The sequence below is a fragment of the Primulina huaijiensis genome, chromosome 18 (genome assembly GCF_012295235.1).
Source record: "Primulina huaijiensis isolate GDHJ02 chromosome 18, ASM1229523v2, whole genome shotgun sequence".
Taxonomy (NCBI): Eukaryota; Viridiplantae; Streptophyta; class Magnoliopsida; order Lamiales; family Gesneriaceae; genus Primulina; species Primulina huaijiensis.
The window spans coordinates 15,936,972-15,951,276 of NC_133323.1; the positions used below are offsets into that span (position 1 = coordinate 15,936,972).

Consider the following 14,305-nt stretch of genomic DNA (forward strand, 5'->3'; position numbering starts at 1 on the left):
TGAGTCTTAGATTTATCCGGGATTTAATCGTCGCACGAAATGTTAATTAAAGAATTAATTTAAAAACCTAGTTTTATGCTTTATAAAATCATGAAATATTATATTTAAGTGCAAATAATTATTTAAGGTAAGCCCATGTCATTAAAAGTGAGAAAAAGATAAATTCGAGAATTTTTACGTCCAGAGACAAGACGATAATTTTACACTTATGAAAATACGTAAACGCATGGCAGCGTCCTGAAGCATCATAATGCTTGTTAAATGATATTTTATGATTTATTATGATGATTTTGATAATAATATGATATTTTACGATTTATAGTAAAGCTGTGCAATTTATACTGTTTAAATGCTATTTTTGGAAAGCTATGTTATTTAATGATTTTTAAAGAAAGGAAAATATTTTAAGGGTTGTGAATTGACTGTGACAAAAGATATGATATATGATATATGATTTTGTGGGGATTTCGTGAGGTGAAAAGACCCCAAAAGAAGTCCATTTACGGGAGAAGGGCCCAGAGAGAGCTCATTTATGGGAAAAGGCCCCAGAGGGAGCTCGTCTATGGGAGAAGGCTCCTGAGGGAGCCCCGACGATCGTATTTCAATGGTGGAGCCTAGTGCCCACCCCCATGGACCATGTAGAGCTAAGACTGCAGTCGACCAAAGGATAAAAGCTAGTCACTTTCAAGGATCAAACTTCACCCAAAATGATATATGATTGAACGCTTATGATTTTAAGATATATGAATAATGATGATGATTAAAACTATTTTTAAAATGATTTATTTATGCTGAAAGCTTATTTTAAATGATTTTAAATTATTTATTTATGCTCAAAGTTTTTTTAAATGATTTTACGATTTACGATTTTTTTATGTTTAAAAGCTATTTTTTTATAAAAGTATGATTTTATGCATGTGATTGTATATGTATTAATTGCTATCCATGATTAGAACGAGCTGAGTCTTTAGACTCACTAGGTCTGTATGATGGAGGATTTGATGTTTTTATAGGAGACGCTGACGATTGAGTGGATCGAGTGATGCAGTACACACCCGAGGTTCTTTATGTTTCCGCACTAGCTAGATAGATAAATGATTTAAATATTATGTTAATGATTTTTATTGAAGATATTTTTATGCTTTAATTTATGGTTAATTGATCTTTTTAAAGGTCGATTTAGTAGTTTTGGTTAGTTGATGATTTAGGATTTATTTTATGCACTCGAGATTTCATATGCTAAATTATTATGATTGTTGATTATGTTAAGTTATATTAATTAGATAGTATTTTCGAGTTCGTGATTTATGATTAGTGAAAAAAAAAGAGTAGAGGTTGTTTCACCTGGTAGTGCCTTGACATCTGGTAATGCATGTTTAAAATGTGTGCTTGACATGAATATAGAATTTTTATGAAGATGCTGAAATACGTTAAAAGCTTGTTTTCAAGAAAATTTATGTATGTGCATAGAATTTTATTAAGTGATGAATATGATGACATATTTGAAGGAGGTGACTTGGTTGTGACTAATACGAACACGAACACGAACACGAAACATGTAAGGCCAAGGATCAGTTGACGGGTGAGAGTGTCGCTGATGTCCATGTCGCCTAGTACCATGGTTATACGTAGATGGATCCATCGAACAACAGATGTATTGAGTCTTTAGATTCATTAGGTGTGATTGATGCAGATGAGCATTTTGTTAATGAGGAGACTGGAGGTGCTGATGACTGAGTGGACTGGGATGGTGGCGCACTAGAAGCCCGAGGACCTTGCGTTTCTTCCGCATATCATGATTTTTATAAGGGTTATGGTTAAAACAGTTTAATTTGAACGTTTATGATTTCTACACTTTGAGGATTAGTAGTTGTTTAATATTTCGTTGATGGTTTATGTTAAACATCAAACATTTCCGTTAGTCACATTTTCAAGTTTGAACTGCAGTCAATTTTATACAGGAGTGGGTTTATTTTAGTGCATGATTCGAGCAGTATATATATAGTTATGTGTATGTGTCTTCGGTCAAATGTAGTCTTTGCTTTAAAAAAAATAAAAATAAAAATTTAGCAGTATTTTAGTAGTATCTGTTATATGTATACCAAGTGTTTGATAAAATATTTCAACCAAAATATTTTGCTCATTCAACTTGAATATATTTTAAATGCTTTACGAATTATTTAATCTGGTTCTACGAAAGATTATTTCGAGTGTTTTCTGCTTGATTTGAAAAACAAATTCGATTTAATTAAAGAAGCGAGCTATTGTAGCTCAACATTTTTCTCCCAAACTGATCTTATCAAATCGGATTAAACTTTATGGGTATTTGGCTGTAGGGCAAGTGGGAGATTGTTAGAGTAGATGCGCTGTAAGCCAACAGTTGATTAATGAAATTATTGGCTCGGGTGTAATAAAAGTCTTTATTTTAATATAATTTACATTTCATGTTGTCATTTTAATTTATCTGTATACACATTCAATAAATATAGAAAAAGACCTTGATTGTACTTTAATACAAATGAATCGTACTTCGATCTTGAAACTCTTTTGTAAACACTCTATATTTTAAATTCGTTTCTAGTCGATTCAGCTACCTAAAAACAAGGATAAAGGCCGCCTGAGGGTCACAAGGTGGGGAGGATGGGTGAAATTTTGACATGTGTAGGAGCCAGTGCATTGTAGTCATGGATTCACTGCACAACTACGAGTGTGGATATCCTATGTGATCTAACAAAATAGTAGTGAATGAAATCTCTGGCTAGAGTATAATATGTACATTAGGGACAAGATTTCCCTAGTTTTGCATGCGATGACACTATGAATATTTCATGAATGTATCACATAGCTATCGAAACTAATATGCAACCCTCGAAGAGCCAGTGGTTGCAGATTCGATCGAGATATATGAGATGAAGGAACCTTACTATAAGTTAATCATAAACGAAATTTATTGCAGACAATATCAATGATACTCAGGGAATCATGGGACGATGCTACTATACGCTCTTACCATGATCCAATGGGTTTAATCAGAAATTTGTTTCTGACATTCTCATGATCAAATTTTGGTACATAGAATGAGGCAAATAAGAGTAAACTAGAATAAAAGACGATGTTTCGAATCACAAAGAGTTGTGAACTCACGGCTAGCTGTATCCTTGAACCATTGAGGATCACACAAGTACTGGATCATTTGTTCCCGTTGAGACAATAAATTCAAAAATTTAAATTTATATAAAATTATGAGATATTAAATTCGAGTATTTGAATTTATGATAATTAAATTTGGATAGGATAAATTCAATGAGTTAAATTTAAGGAAAATTGAAAGTTTAAAATATTAAACTCAAATATTGAGTTTACGAAATATTAAATTAAATGTAACGAAAGTATGTATAATGGGCTTGTAAGATAACAATTCCAATTGTAACGTCCGAAAAATCAGTCTACGTAAACCACATGCATGCAAAATTGTTTTAATTGCTCTAATGATTTTATTTAATTGCTTTTAAATGCTAGCATGATATTTTTATACGATTAAAGGTATGATTGCATGATTAAATGATTAATTGCACAATTTTACATGAATTCATGAAATTAAGGATTTTATATCCGGATATTCGAAGTCAGACCGGAAGACGGAGATCGGAGGCGATTAAGGTGCAAAAAAAAGTTGAATGTTATATTTATTTTAAGCCAAGAAAATTAGTAATTTAAATGATTTACGAATTTTAGTATTTTGAAGTCTAATTTAATTATTATGCAATTTATAAGATTTTAGGTGTTTTAAATATTAATTTTTTAAATTAAGGATTTAATTCTTGAAATTCTATTGAAATATTTATGATGATTTTTAGGCCTTAATCAATTTATTTAATTAGTATCTAAGTGAAATCTAAGAATTTTTTTATGGAAAATTTTGAAGATAGAAATATCAACTTTTTTAAATTTGAGTTTATCTTGATCTTAGTATTTAACTTTTAAATTAAACTTGGGGGTCAAATTAATTATCTAATTAATGTTTAAATTATTTATTAAAGTTTGTTTAAACCTAAATTATGTTTAAGTATTTATTAGTTGGCAACTCACACACCCATTCACCATCCACGTGATGGACACCTAAAACACACACTAATTACACACACAAGCAGCCGAGAGTATCTAGGCTATGATTTTGATTTTTTGACTTGATTCCTTCGATCCAACAATCACCGATCCATCGTCATGGGTAGAACTATCGATTCACGCCACTTTTACGCAAAAGAAACAATCGAAACGCCGCTCTGATCGCCACCGACTTCCCCGCAACGATTATCGAATATTCGAGCGTTTTTAACAAAAAGGCACGTTTTCTAAACTCTTTCAAACATTATACAAATCATATTATGTGTGTTTTAATTATTTATGCTTGAATAAAATAGGTATTCGATAATTTTTACAGTAAAACATTTAATTTCAAAAATACGTCGATTTTACGCTTGTTTGAAATCGTTTTGAATCCAACGGAGACGCTGCCAATTTATGTTAAAATATGAATGAATTAGGGACAAAACATGATAAATTAATCAAGAGAACAAGCAGGAAACCGTAGGAAATTGGAGAAGAAGAACCGTGAGTCCTATTGTGTGTGCAATATTCAAGTGGCTCGATCACTTTGGATGGGCACTTGGGGCTCGACCAGGTGCGGAGGCTGGGTCCCAGGGGTCATGGTTAGGTCCTAGGTAGAGTCCTAGAAGGGCTAGGACTCGCGCTAGGAGGCTGGAGAAGAGTCTTTGCGAGAAAGGACTCTTCCCACGCATGATGAAGAGAGGCCGAGAGATTTCAGAGGGTGGCTCAGTATGGGGCTGGGCTAGGTGGTCTAGTCGGTGCCTTAGGATGGTCCGGTGATGGTTAGGAGGACTTGGGCTCGGTGGTGGCTCGAGTAGGAACCCCCACGCAGGTAGGAGTCCATACGCTAAAGGAAGGGGTGTGCGCAGCTCATGTTTCTGTGCAGGGTGTAGCGCGGTTCAAGGGCTCGCTTCTGAGGCTAGGGGCGAGTCAGGAGTGTCCTATAGGGTCTAAGATGATGGACAAGGTCTGGGCCAGGGACTGGAGCGACTGGGCTGGTCGCTGGTTCAAGTTAGCGCAGGAGAGCTCAAAGGGGCGCAGGTTGTTGTTCTTGGTTCAGAGGTTCGGGGCTTGGGTTCCAGGCCTTGGGCTAGTCTGGGCTGGGTCTGGGCGTGGTCCAGGGAAGGTTAGGGTCAAGAGGGGTCGATGGTTAACCAGCTGGAAGTGTCCTAGTTGGGTTAGGAGTCCTAGAAGTGCAAGGAAGCTCACACACACACACATGCAGAATTGGGTCTACTGGTCAGGTGAGTTTGAGTGACTTAGGGGCTGGTTCTTTGGGCTAGGCTTGGTTCGTAGGGTTCCTAGATGGGTTGGCTCGGGTTTGGCTCAAGGTGGCTCGGGCGTGGCTCGAGTAAATTGGGAGATGGCTCTGGTGGTTCGTATATGTGTCAATTTCGAAAATTTAAGAACAAAAATTGAATCCATGGGTCCGCGGGTGTGGATCATGACTTGGAAGGGTAGAATAAATACTAAAAATGTTATGTTTAAAATTTGGGATCAAAATAATGAGTTTTGGAATTTTCCGGGATTTAATCGTCGCGCGAAGCGTTAATTAATGAATTAATTGAAAAGCCCACTTTTAAGCTTTATAAAATTATGAAAAATTAGGTTTAAGCTTAAATAATTATTAAAAGTCTAAGTTTTTAAATTGGGAATTTTATATTAAGGTTTGGTTTAATTCGGGATTAAAACACATTAATATGTTATATTTAAAGAATAATTTAAAAGTCATCGATTTAAGCCAAATAAAAATATGAGAAAATTGTTGTAAGCTTAAATAATTATTTAGAATAATCCCATGTCATTAAAAGTGAGAAAAAGATAAATTCGAGAATTTTTACGTCCAAGGGCAAAACGGTCTTTTTACACTTAGGAAAATACGAAAAACGCTTGGCAACGTCCCGAAGGATCACAACGCATGTTAAATGATATTTTATGATTTAAAATAATTATTTTGATGATAATATGTTTTTTTTTATGATTTTTGGTAAAGCTGTGCAATTTATACTGTTTAAAATGTTATTTTTGGAAAGCTATGTTATTTTATGATTTTAAAAGAAAAGGAAAAATATTTTGAGGGATGTGAATTGATTGTGACAAATGATATGATTTATGATATATGATTTTGTGGAGATGACGTGAGGGCCAAGGCCTCAGAGGGAACCCATATTCGGGCCAAGGCCCCAGAGGGACCCCGTTTACGGGTCAAGGCCCCAGAGGGACCCCGTCTATGGGAAAGGGCCCCCGAGGGATCCCGACGATCGTATTTCCATGGTGGAGCCTAGCCCCACCCCCATGGACCATGTGGAGCTAAGACTGCAGTCGACCAAAAGATAAAAGCTAGTCACTTTGAAGGATCAAACTTCACACAAAATGATATATGATTGAAAGATTATGATAAAAATGATTTTATGATATATGATTTACGATGAGGATTAAAACTATTTTTAAAATGATTTATTTATGCTTAAAGTTATTTTAAAATGATTTTTCTATTTATGATTTAATTATGCTTAAATGATTTTTAAAAGATTTTAAATTGGTTTATTTATTTTCAAAAGCTATTTTAAATAAAAATATGATTTTTAAATGCATGTGAGTGTATATGTATTATTTGCTATCCATTATTGGAACGTGCTGAGTCATTAGACTCACTAGGTTTGTATGATGCAGGATTTGATGATTTTGGAGGTGGTGACGATTGAGTGAATCGAGTGCAGTAGTACACACCCGAGGGCCATTTATGTTCCGCACTAGCTAGATAGATAAATGATTTAAAGATTATGTTAATGATTTATTTTATGCACTTGAGATTTAAATTGTTAAATTATTATGATCAATGATTGTGTTGAATTATTTTATTTAGGAATTTAGAACTTATGCTTTAAGATTAGGAAGAAAAAAAAAATCTAGGTCGTTTCAGTTGGTATCAGAGCCGACCTCTCCTAGTACGGTGTGGGTTCGGGGACGAACCAAGCGGAAGCTGGTGGGCATGTGAGGCCCGGGGCCGAAGAGGGCGGGGGGTGATCGCCGGTGCCATGAGGTTGCACGGACAATGAGCGGCTCCTGGCAGGCTTCTAGGCGGAGGGAACATGAATGAACCGATCCCACACGGGAATGAGAGGGATTCCGAGACTGTTCAATGTAATGGACTGTACAATTGAAGATGGCTTAAAAGATTTGATTTGTACTACTCATATCACGAAGGTGCAACTTTTTTTCGGTAGCTCATCACATAAGAACTCCAAAGTTAAGCGTGCTTGACTTGGGCAATTCTGGGATGGGTGACCTCCTGGGAAGTTTCCTAGGGTGCGTGTGAGTGAGGACATAAGCACGCTGGAAAGACTTGTCTTGGTACAGTGAGGACAGTCGTCGAATCTGGGCCGTTACACCAATATACTAATTAATTAATTTTTTAATGGATTTTTAAGTATTAATTAATTAAACTAGTTGGACTAGTCAAATTAATTAACTAAGCCCATTAATGTTCAATTAAAGAAGTCTAAACTTATAATTAAGAAAACTAGGTTAAGGACTCATGATTTTAAAAAGAGACACAAAACCCTAGTCTCCATTGGTTGAAATTTTCGAAAAACTCCTCCAAAATCTCTCCAGTTTTCGACAGCCTAGAAGAAATTTAGGGTGTGAGCCATCAACTTGTTCTTCAATCTAAACATTAAATTTATTTTAAATTTTCTAGTGCAATTTAAAGGAGAAGCAATTATTTCAGTCGTAGTTTTGATTGGAGATTGAAAAAAGATTCAAAAAGATCGTTCGTAGGGTATACTACAAGAGCTATATCCGTCAATCTTGGAGTAGTTGGCGTCAATTGATTTATTTACTCAAGGTATATTAATAAATGCCCTATGAATTTTTATTTTGTTGAAACCATACGAGTATCCAAAGACGATATTTGAATGTGATATAAATTTAAAAAAAAACTTTCGCTGCGTTTTGGATACGAGAAAATCGATTTCCAACATATGAACATGCATAATCGAAAGTTTGAGGCTGAGGGACGTGATTAAGGGTGATAAAAGTTTTAGGCGATATCAAGAAATCAATGCACCAATATGAGAGACTCTGCAATATAATTTGTGTCTAGACTTTCGACATCCTTAAGCCATATTGGGACCAGATTAATCTAAAGTCGAGTCGAGTCGGACTCATTATAGAGATAAGTTCTTCCAACATCTCTATTCTCCGTTCGCAAGAATCAAACATGATGATATTATTAGAGTAGGTGTCCGGCAAGCCAACTTGTGGCTCCGGCTTTATTGACTCTAATGTAAAACCATGTTAGGATCGGGAAAGAGTTTAGAGGGGGGTTGAATGAACTCTTTCAAATTTTCTCATGTACGAGTGTGATTTCAACCGTTTTTAGGCGGTTAAAAACGTCTTCTCAAACGGTTGATAATGTGAACCACTATTAAGTGCGAAAAACGGTTCACAATCTTCAATGCAACTTAAAACACAACATCAGGCTAAAACAATGAATAGAGACTAGACAGATAAATGTTTGCGGAAAGTAAAGTGACACAGGTTTGTTATGGATGTTCTGAGAATGAATACTCATACGTCACCCCTTCTTCCTCCTTAAGAAGGATTCCACTAAAAGACTTTGACTTTACAAACTTCTTGCAACAGCCCGCTCCAATCAGGACTTATCACACTGCCTGTTTTGGAACTCTTAGTTATTATTTTACATTTCTGGATATTTAAGAACACTTAGTTCACCAGATATCAAAGTTGAATCAAATAACCAAAGGGTTAATGATATGAATAAATAGTCTTGATTTAGTAGCACGTAAATGATCCTTAGATGATCAGATAAATTTCTCTTTCTGTGCGTGTTGATTGAGCGATGGAGTATATGAACTTTTAAGAGCGCTCTCAGATCTTTTTGAATATGCAAGCGAGTTGTAATATTGCAGCTGAGAATCGAGAGAGTTTCTGCCCGCGTACTCTTCCGTTAATATACACGATTTCCTTAACGGTCGGATAGGACATAACAACGTTAACCTGATTCTCTGTACAGACGTGTTGCTGTCGATATGTTGCGCATTAAATGATCTTTGATAAACGCATTTAATGTTCCTTTTGCACAACATCATTCTAAGTCGCTTTTCTTGAGGAGTTCCTTTTAAGGAAATTGTTTTGGGCAACAGAGCTTTAAGTCTATGCTTGGTCTTCCTCTTTTTGGAAAAAATAATTGAATGTATATCAATCTTGGAACTGATGTAAGTATGCGTTGACTTCAAGGCGGTGTAATACTTTGAATGTATTAGGCCTGTCAGAGAATGTCTTTGAGCAATAAATAGTTCTATTTAATGATCCGGTTCTTATATACATTAAGTTTCAAGTTGAATCTGCTATCGGTCTTGAAGTAAGCGGTTGAAACTTCTTTGAGCTTTGAAGCGGTCGAACTGATGCATATCTTATAAACGAACCACAGCTGATTTCGAGCTGGTTAGTTTTTGTCATACACCAAAATTCTTGGGAATAATAATTTTTCAACAAACCATCTTTATTTTAATAATATTTTACGATTTTATACGATTATGGCATTGTACTTTATCTGTATACCCATGCAAGCTGCATAGATAAATTCTTTTAATATAAAATAGGTACCATGAGGTCTGCGTCGCAACGTAAGATCATGAAACTCATTAAGAAGTGTCTCGTATATTCTAAACAAGTTCCTAGTCGAATCAGCCGCCTAAAACAAGGATAAAGGTCGCTCGAGCTTGAGACTAGCATCTGTGGTGTAAACACCATGTTTCATTGGCAAGGGCATGGAGATTTCCATTCACACGGATGTGTGATCATATGATGATGCACTGAACAACCCCCCCTCGAACTATCCAAGTGGTTCTCACTTATCGAGTGGAATAGTCCGCAGCATTAGTCGTTTGACCCAGAACAATGTAGGGGCTATACGTACTAGCATGCACTTTGATCCGTTTACCGACTACATCGAGGGTCATCAGGTGGCGAGGTTGGGTGTAGTTTTGAAATACGTAGGAGCAAATGCATTGTAGTCGGGGATTCACTGTTCGCCTACGGGTAAAGATATCCTATGTGATCTGATGAGTTAATAATGCAAGGAGTCTCTGGCCAGAGCAAGAAATGTGCTTTAGGGAAATGTGTTTTTCTAGTTGCACATACCATGACACTATTAGTACTCAAAGATAAATTGCATTATTATCGAATTTATATGAAACTCTCGATATACCAATGGTTGAATATTCGATCGGGATATGTGTGTTGAAGGGACCGTACTGTACGCTAACCATGACTAAAGGTTCTTGCAGGCTACTAGACGATCTTACCATGATCTGATGGGTGCAATCATTGAGGGTCACACAAGTATCGGATTCTGTGTTCCCGTTGAGATAGTCAAATTTCAAATAGTTGGAATTTGGCGACTATAGTTTGATGGAGACCAAACAAGAAGCTTATAAATGAGTTTAAGAGCTGATTTCATAGGATGAAAGAAATGGAAGTTAGCATGATTGCTAAATAAGTAAGGAGAGTGGAACTGCCTGTTTTGTGAAGGAGTTTACTGAAACTGGCAGCTACCAAATTTGGTAAATGAAAATTTTTATATTCGAAATTTTCGATTTTCATTATATGTACAAGACTTGTATTCTTGATACATTGGCGCTCTCGGATCGTCGATCGAGGTTATAATGAGTTCGGAATCAATTATTTAGTGAATATGGAATTTACTAATTAAATGGTGGTGCTAGTAGTAGTGACTACTAACATGTACAAATTCTCATAAATATTCTAGATGAGAATAAAATTAAATTAACCAAGGATTTAAGTTATAAATTAAATAATGTTCATTTAATATAATATACATATAAATGTATATATTTTATATGGTGATATAAAATATGTGTATATGATATTATTATATCATATATTATTAAAGGTTAATAAATACATTATATATTAATAATATGAGAATTTAATTATAATGAAAATATTGAGTCTTTGTGAAACTCACTCTATAAATATACCATAAGAGAGTATAATTCATAAGAGATTTTTTTTCATAAAAAAAATACACAAAATTCCTTCCCAATTGAAAGACAACTCACGGCCACCAAAAATAGTTGGAAGAAATTTTTGCAAGAATGAGATTTGCATAAATATGGATTAAGAATCCATAATTATTGATTAAGAATCAATTAAGATTCTAACTTGAAAATGTTCTCTCCATCATTCTTGCAATTCTCGGCCAACACAAGGTTTTGGGGAAAAATAATTTTGGCCTCCCTTTCTTCTTCCACCGCTGCGCCGCTTCGTCTCCGGATTTTGGAAATTCGGATGCTACAGTCTTAACGCACAAATCGCTTGAGATTTCTAGTGCAATCCAAGTGAGGAAGATAGTTTTCGATCGTGGACCTAATTAGGCGATCAAATTTGAAGAGTCATTCGTAGGGATTCAGAAGAAAGGCTATCTCCGCGTAAAAACCGGAATAGTTTGGAGTTTAGCGTTAAGAATGCAAAGATATAATTCTAAACATCCTATGTATGGTTTCTAAACACACGACGCTCAAAAACAAAATTTTTTAAACTTCCACTACGTCTTGGATGCGAAAATACGATGTCCCAACAGATATATTTTTTAAGGAGAACTAAACTTTTTGCCACTCAAACTAACGTACGTTAGGCGATAGTCTCGCCTATTGGTCGAAATAATTTTGTATAAAACCGATTCGATATTGCTTAATAATTATAACTAAACTATGTGCTTTTAAAAAGAGATGTGGATCTGAGAGTAGCGAAGCTGAACCTTGAAATGTCGGCGGAAGGGAGCCCAAAGTCAATGCTTCAAAATCTACTGAATCGATCTTGTATTTTGGAATTTGCTCTGCTATGATTGGTTCTGCTATTTTCTTTGCCATCTTACATATTGCCTGAGGAACTTAGAATCTCAATATAAATGGTAAACAACGTTGAATTAAGCACATGATACTAGAAGGTACCTTATCTAAATAAGGCCACATATATTCTATGAACTTGTTCAGCCAATCAATCTGCTAAGAGATGTATTGAATTAGAAACTATGCAAACTGGACATAAGCAAAATGAATGTATAGTTAGAAGTGTACCCGGTCATAGTCTGGATTTTTTATCCAAAGAGGTATCTCTGGGAGCAGTTGTTGGACGGTTTTAGAATCTAGCTCGGTTAGAGGACGAATCTCGGGATCCTGCAGAGCGTTCATTTCGAACCAAAGTTCGTCAATAACAGAAAGAATATGTTACCAGGCTAAAAACTGGCAAATGTAGACAAATTCTAGCAGCTATTAGCTAGACATAGTTATCAGGCACGTATAGGTGTGCTTGGGTATGATAAAGCCTAAGCACGCGCATGGCACAAGATGGGGCATACTTCTTATCCAAGTGAAGCATCCTGAAGAACAACGTGGCATAATTTATGTCGAAAAAACTTTGCCTTGCAGAACTTTATCTTGCATTTCACCTTGTTTTTATGATCTCTGTATTTACAAAGTTACTTGACCATGCAAAGCACGTCGAAATTGGTGCTTTATTGTGGACTTCATTGAAGGACTGTCTTAAATTGTTTTGAGGCGTAGATGTTGAGCCTCAAGGAGCATCACGTCTAGATCGGCGCTTAACAACTATTCTATACATATGATTAATGGGCTTAAGATCTATCATGAATAAGATAATGAAGTATAGTTTAAATTTCAAAATTTTCTCCACGCCTGAAGTATTTTAGGATATAAACCCAAAATTTCAATTATTGGTCTACTAGTGGGAGAAATCCTCAAAGTTACATGTCACTTGGCGGATGCACTTTGAACGATTTTCGCTCGTTGACTATCAATATCCGATGGTACACCTTAACAGAACCTATTACGTGAACGTGAACAATATCGCCAATACTGAGATGATAGTAGCTCTTCTCTGGCTTCTCTATTAGTGTTTTGATTTAAATCATATGTCTCCACAAATTAATGGTCGTCACCTTTCCTTGTGCAAAACTGTTAATATAAATACACGATTCATGTATATGAAATTGTTTGAAAGAAAAGTGACCTTCACATCATTTGATTGAGGGAGAATGAATAGATAGTATCCGATCACAAGCCCGACCGTCAGCCCGATTCCGAACCCGAAAGCACCCAATATCGTACTTATAATGCCCATCGCCAACTTTCTTTCACAGAGAATAGACAGTGAAATTCAAGAATGGCATCAGTTTATGGCCATTTTTCGAGAACAAAATATTGATTCAAAGGTGAAATTTTTGGTCCAAGAATGTGCAAACGCTGGAAGAAAACGCACACAAGATCGAAAAAGATTGAATTTCTAGTTGTTGATGGGACGAAAAATGAGGTTGATTATGAGAAAAAGGAATCAATAAAAGGTGTAAATGAATGCATATTCAACGACCCCATGCCTTATGGATCAAAACATAACGGCTTTGTTACTATTCAAGAGCGCATCCCATGCTTTGGCCTTTTACCCTTAAAAAAAAGATTAAGTGCGTGTTTTCCTAATTCAAGAGCCACATATTGATTTGTCATTCATTATCATTTCCGACATCCCATCAAAATATGGTGTTTGGACTAGTACACAATTTTAAAAATTTGAAATACTACTACAACGGTTTATACTTTTTGATAAAATGACGAGAGTCATTGATGTTATGTGCCCGATTCATGACAATTGTTACTGATTAATAAGTGCCCTGCCGGGTGTTGAAAAGTTATATTTGATTATTTTATGACTTATTATAAAAAATTAACTTTTGATAAAGTGATCATAAATATTGGATCATCATATAATTATATATTAGAGTAATCAGTTTTTTCCTTCTTTCTTTGCTTTGCAAACTTGAATACCACTTGCTTTCCTCTAGCAATTGGATAGCAAATCTCACACGGAGTAAAAATTGTGTTCTTTCATGGGGCTGTTTTGCACACTAAAATTCACATTTATATTATCAAATAATTTATGAACTGTATTTTTTAGGATTTATTTATCATATTTTATAATATGTGATGTGAACTCGCTGAAATGGATGAGCCGGGTAGGGAACTCCAACGGTTCAAATCAGTAATTTATAACGTTTGGGAATTTGAGTGAAGATAATGGCTTCAATATCACCTGCAAACAAGGAAATGAACTCGTAAATGGGCGCCGGAGGTGTGTC

General features: G+C 35.4%; 1 protein-coding gene across 1 annotated transcript in view; it reads right to left on the minus strand.

The window, feature by feature from the left end:
* Positions 1 to 13,491, minus strand: part of LOC140964120 (synaptotagmin-2-like) — a 70,638-nt gene extending 57,147 nt beyond the window's left edge. The window contains exons 1-4 of the mRNA XM_073423655.1: positions 13,186 to 13,491; positions 12,234 to 12,332; positions 12,108 to 12,158; positions 11,915 to 12,038 (exon numbers count right to left, since the gene is read on the minus strand). Of these exons, the coding sequence (XP_073279756.1) occupies positions 11,915 to 12,038; positions 12,108 to 12,158; positions 12,234 to 12,332; positions 13,186 to 13,296 (385 nt within the window). The 5' untranslated portion in view covers positions 13,297 to 13,491. The remainder of the gene's footprint in view (positions 1 to 11,914; positions 12,039 to 12,107; positions 12,159 to 12,233; positions 12,333 to 13,185) is intronic.
* Between the last annotated feature and the right edge of the window lie 814 nt (positions 13,492 to 14,305).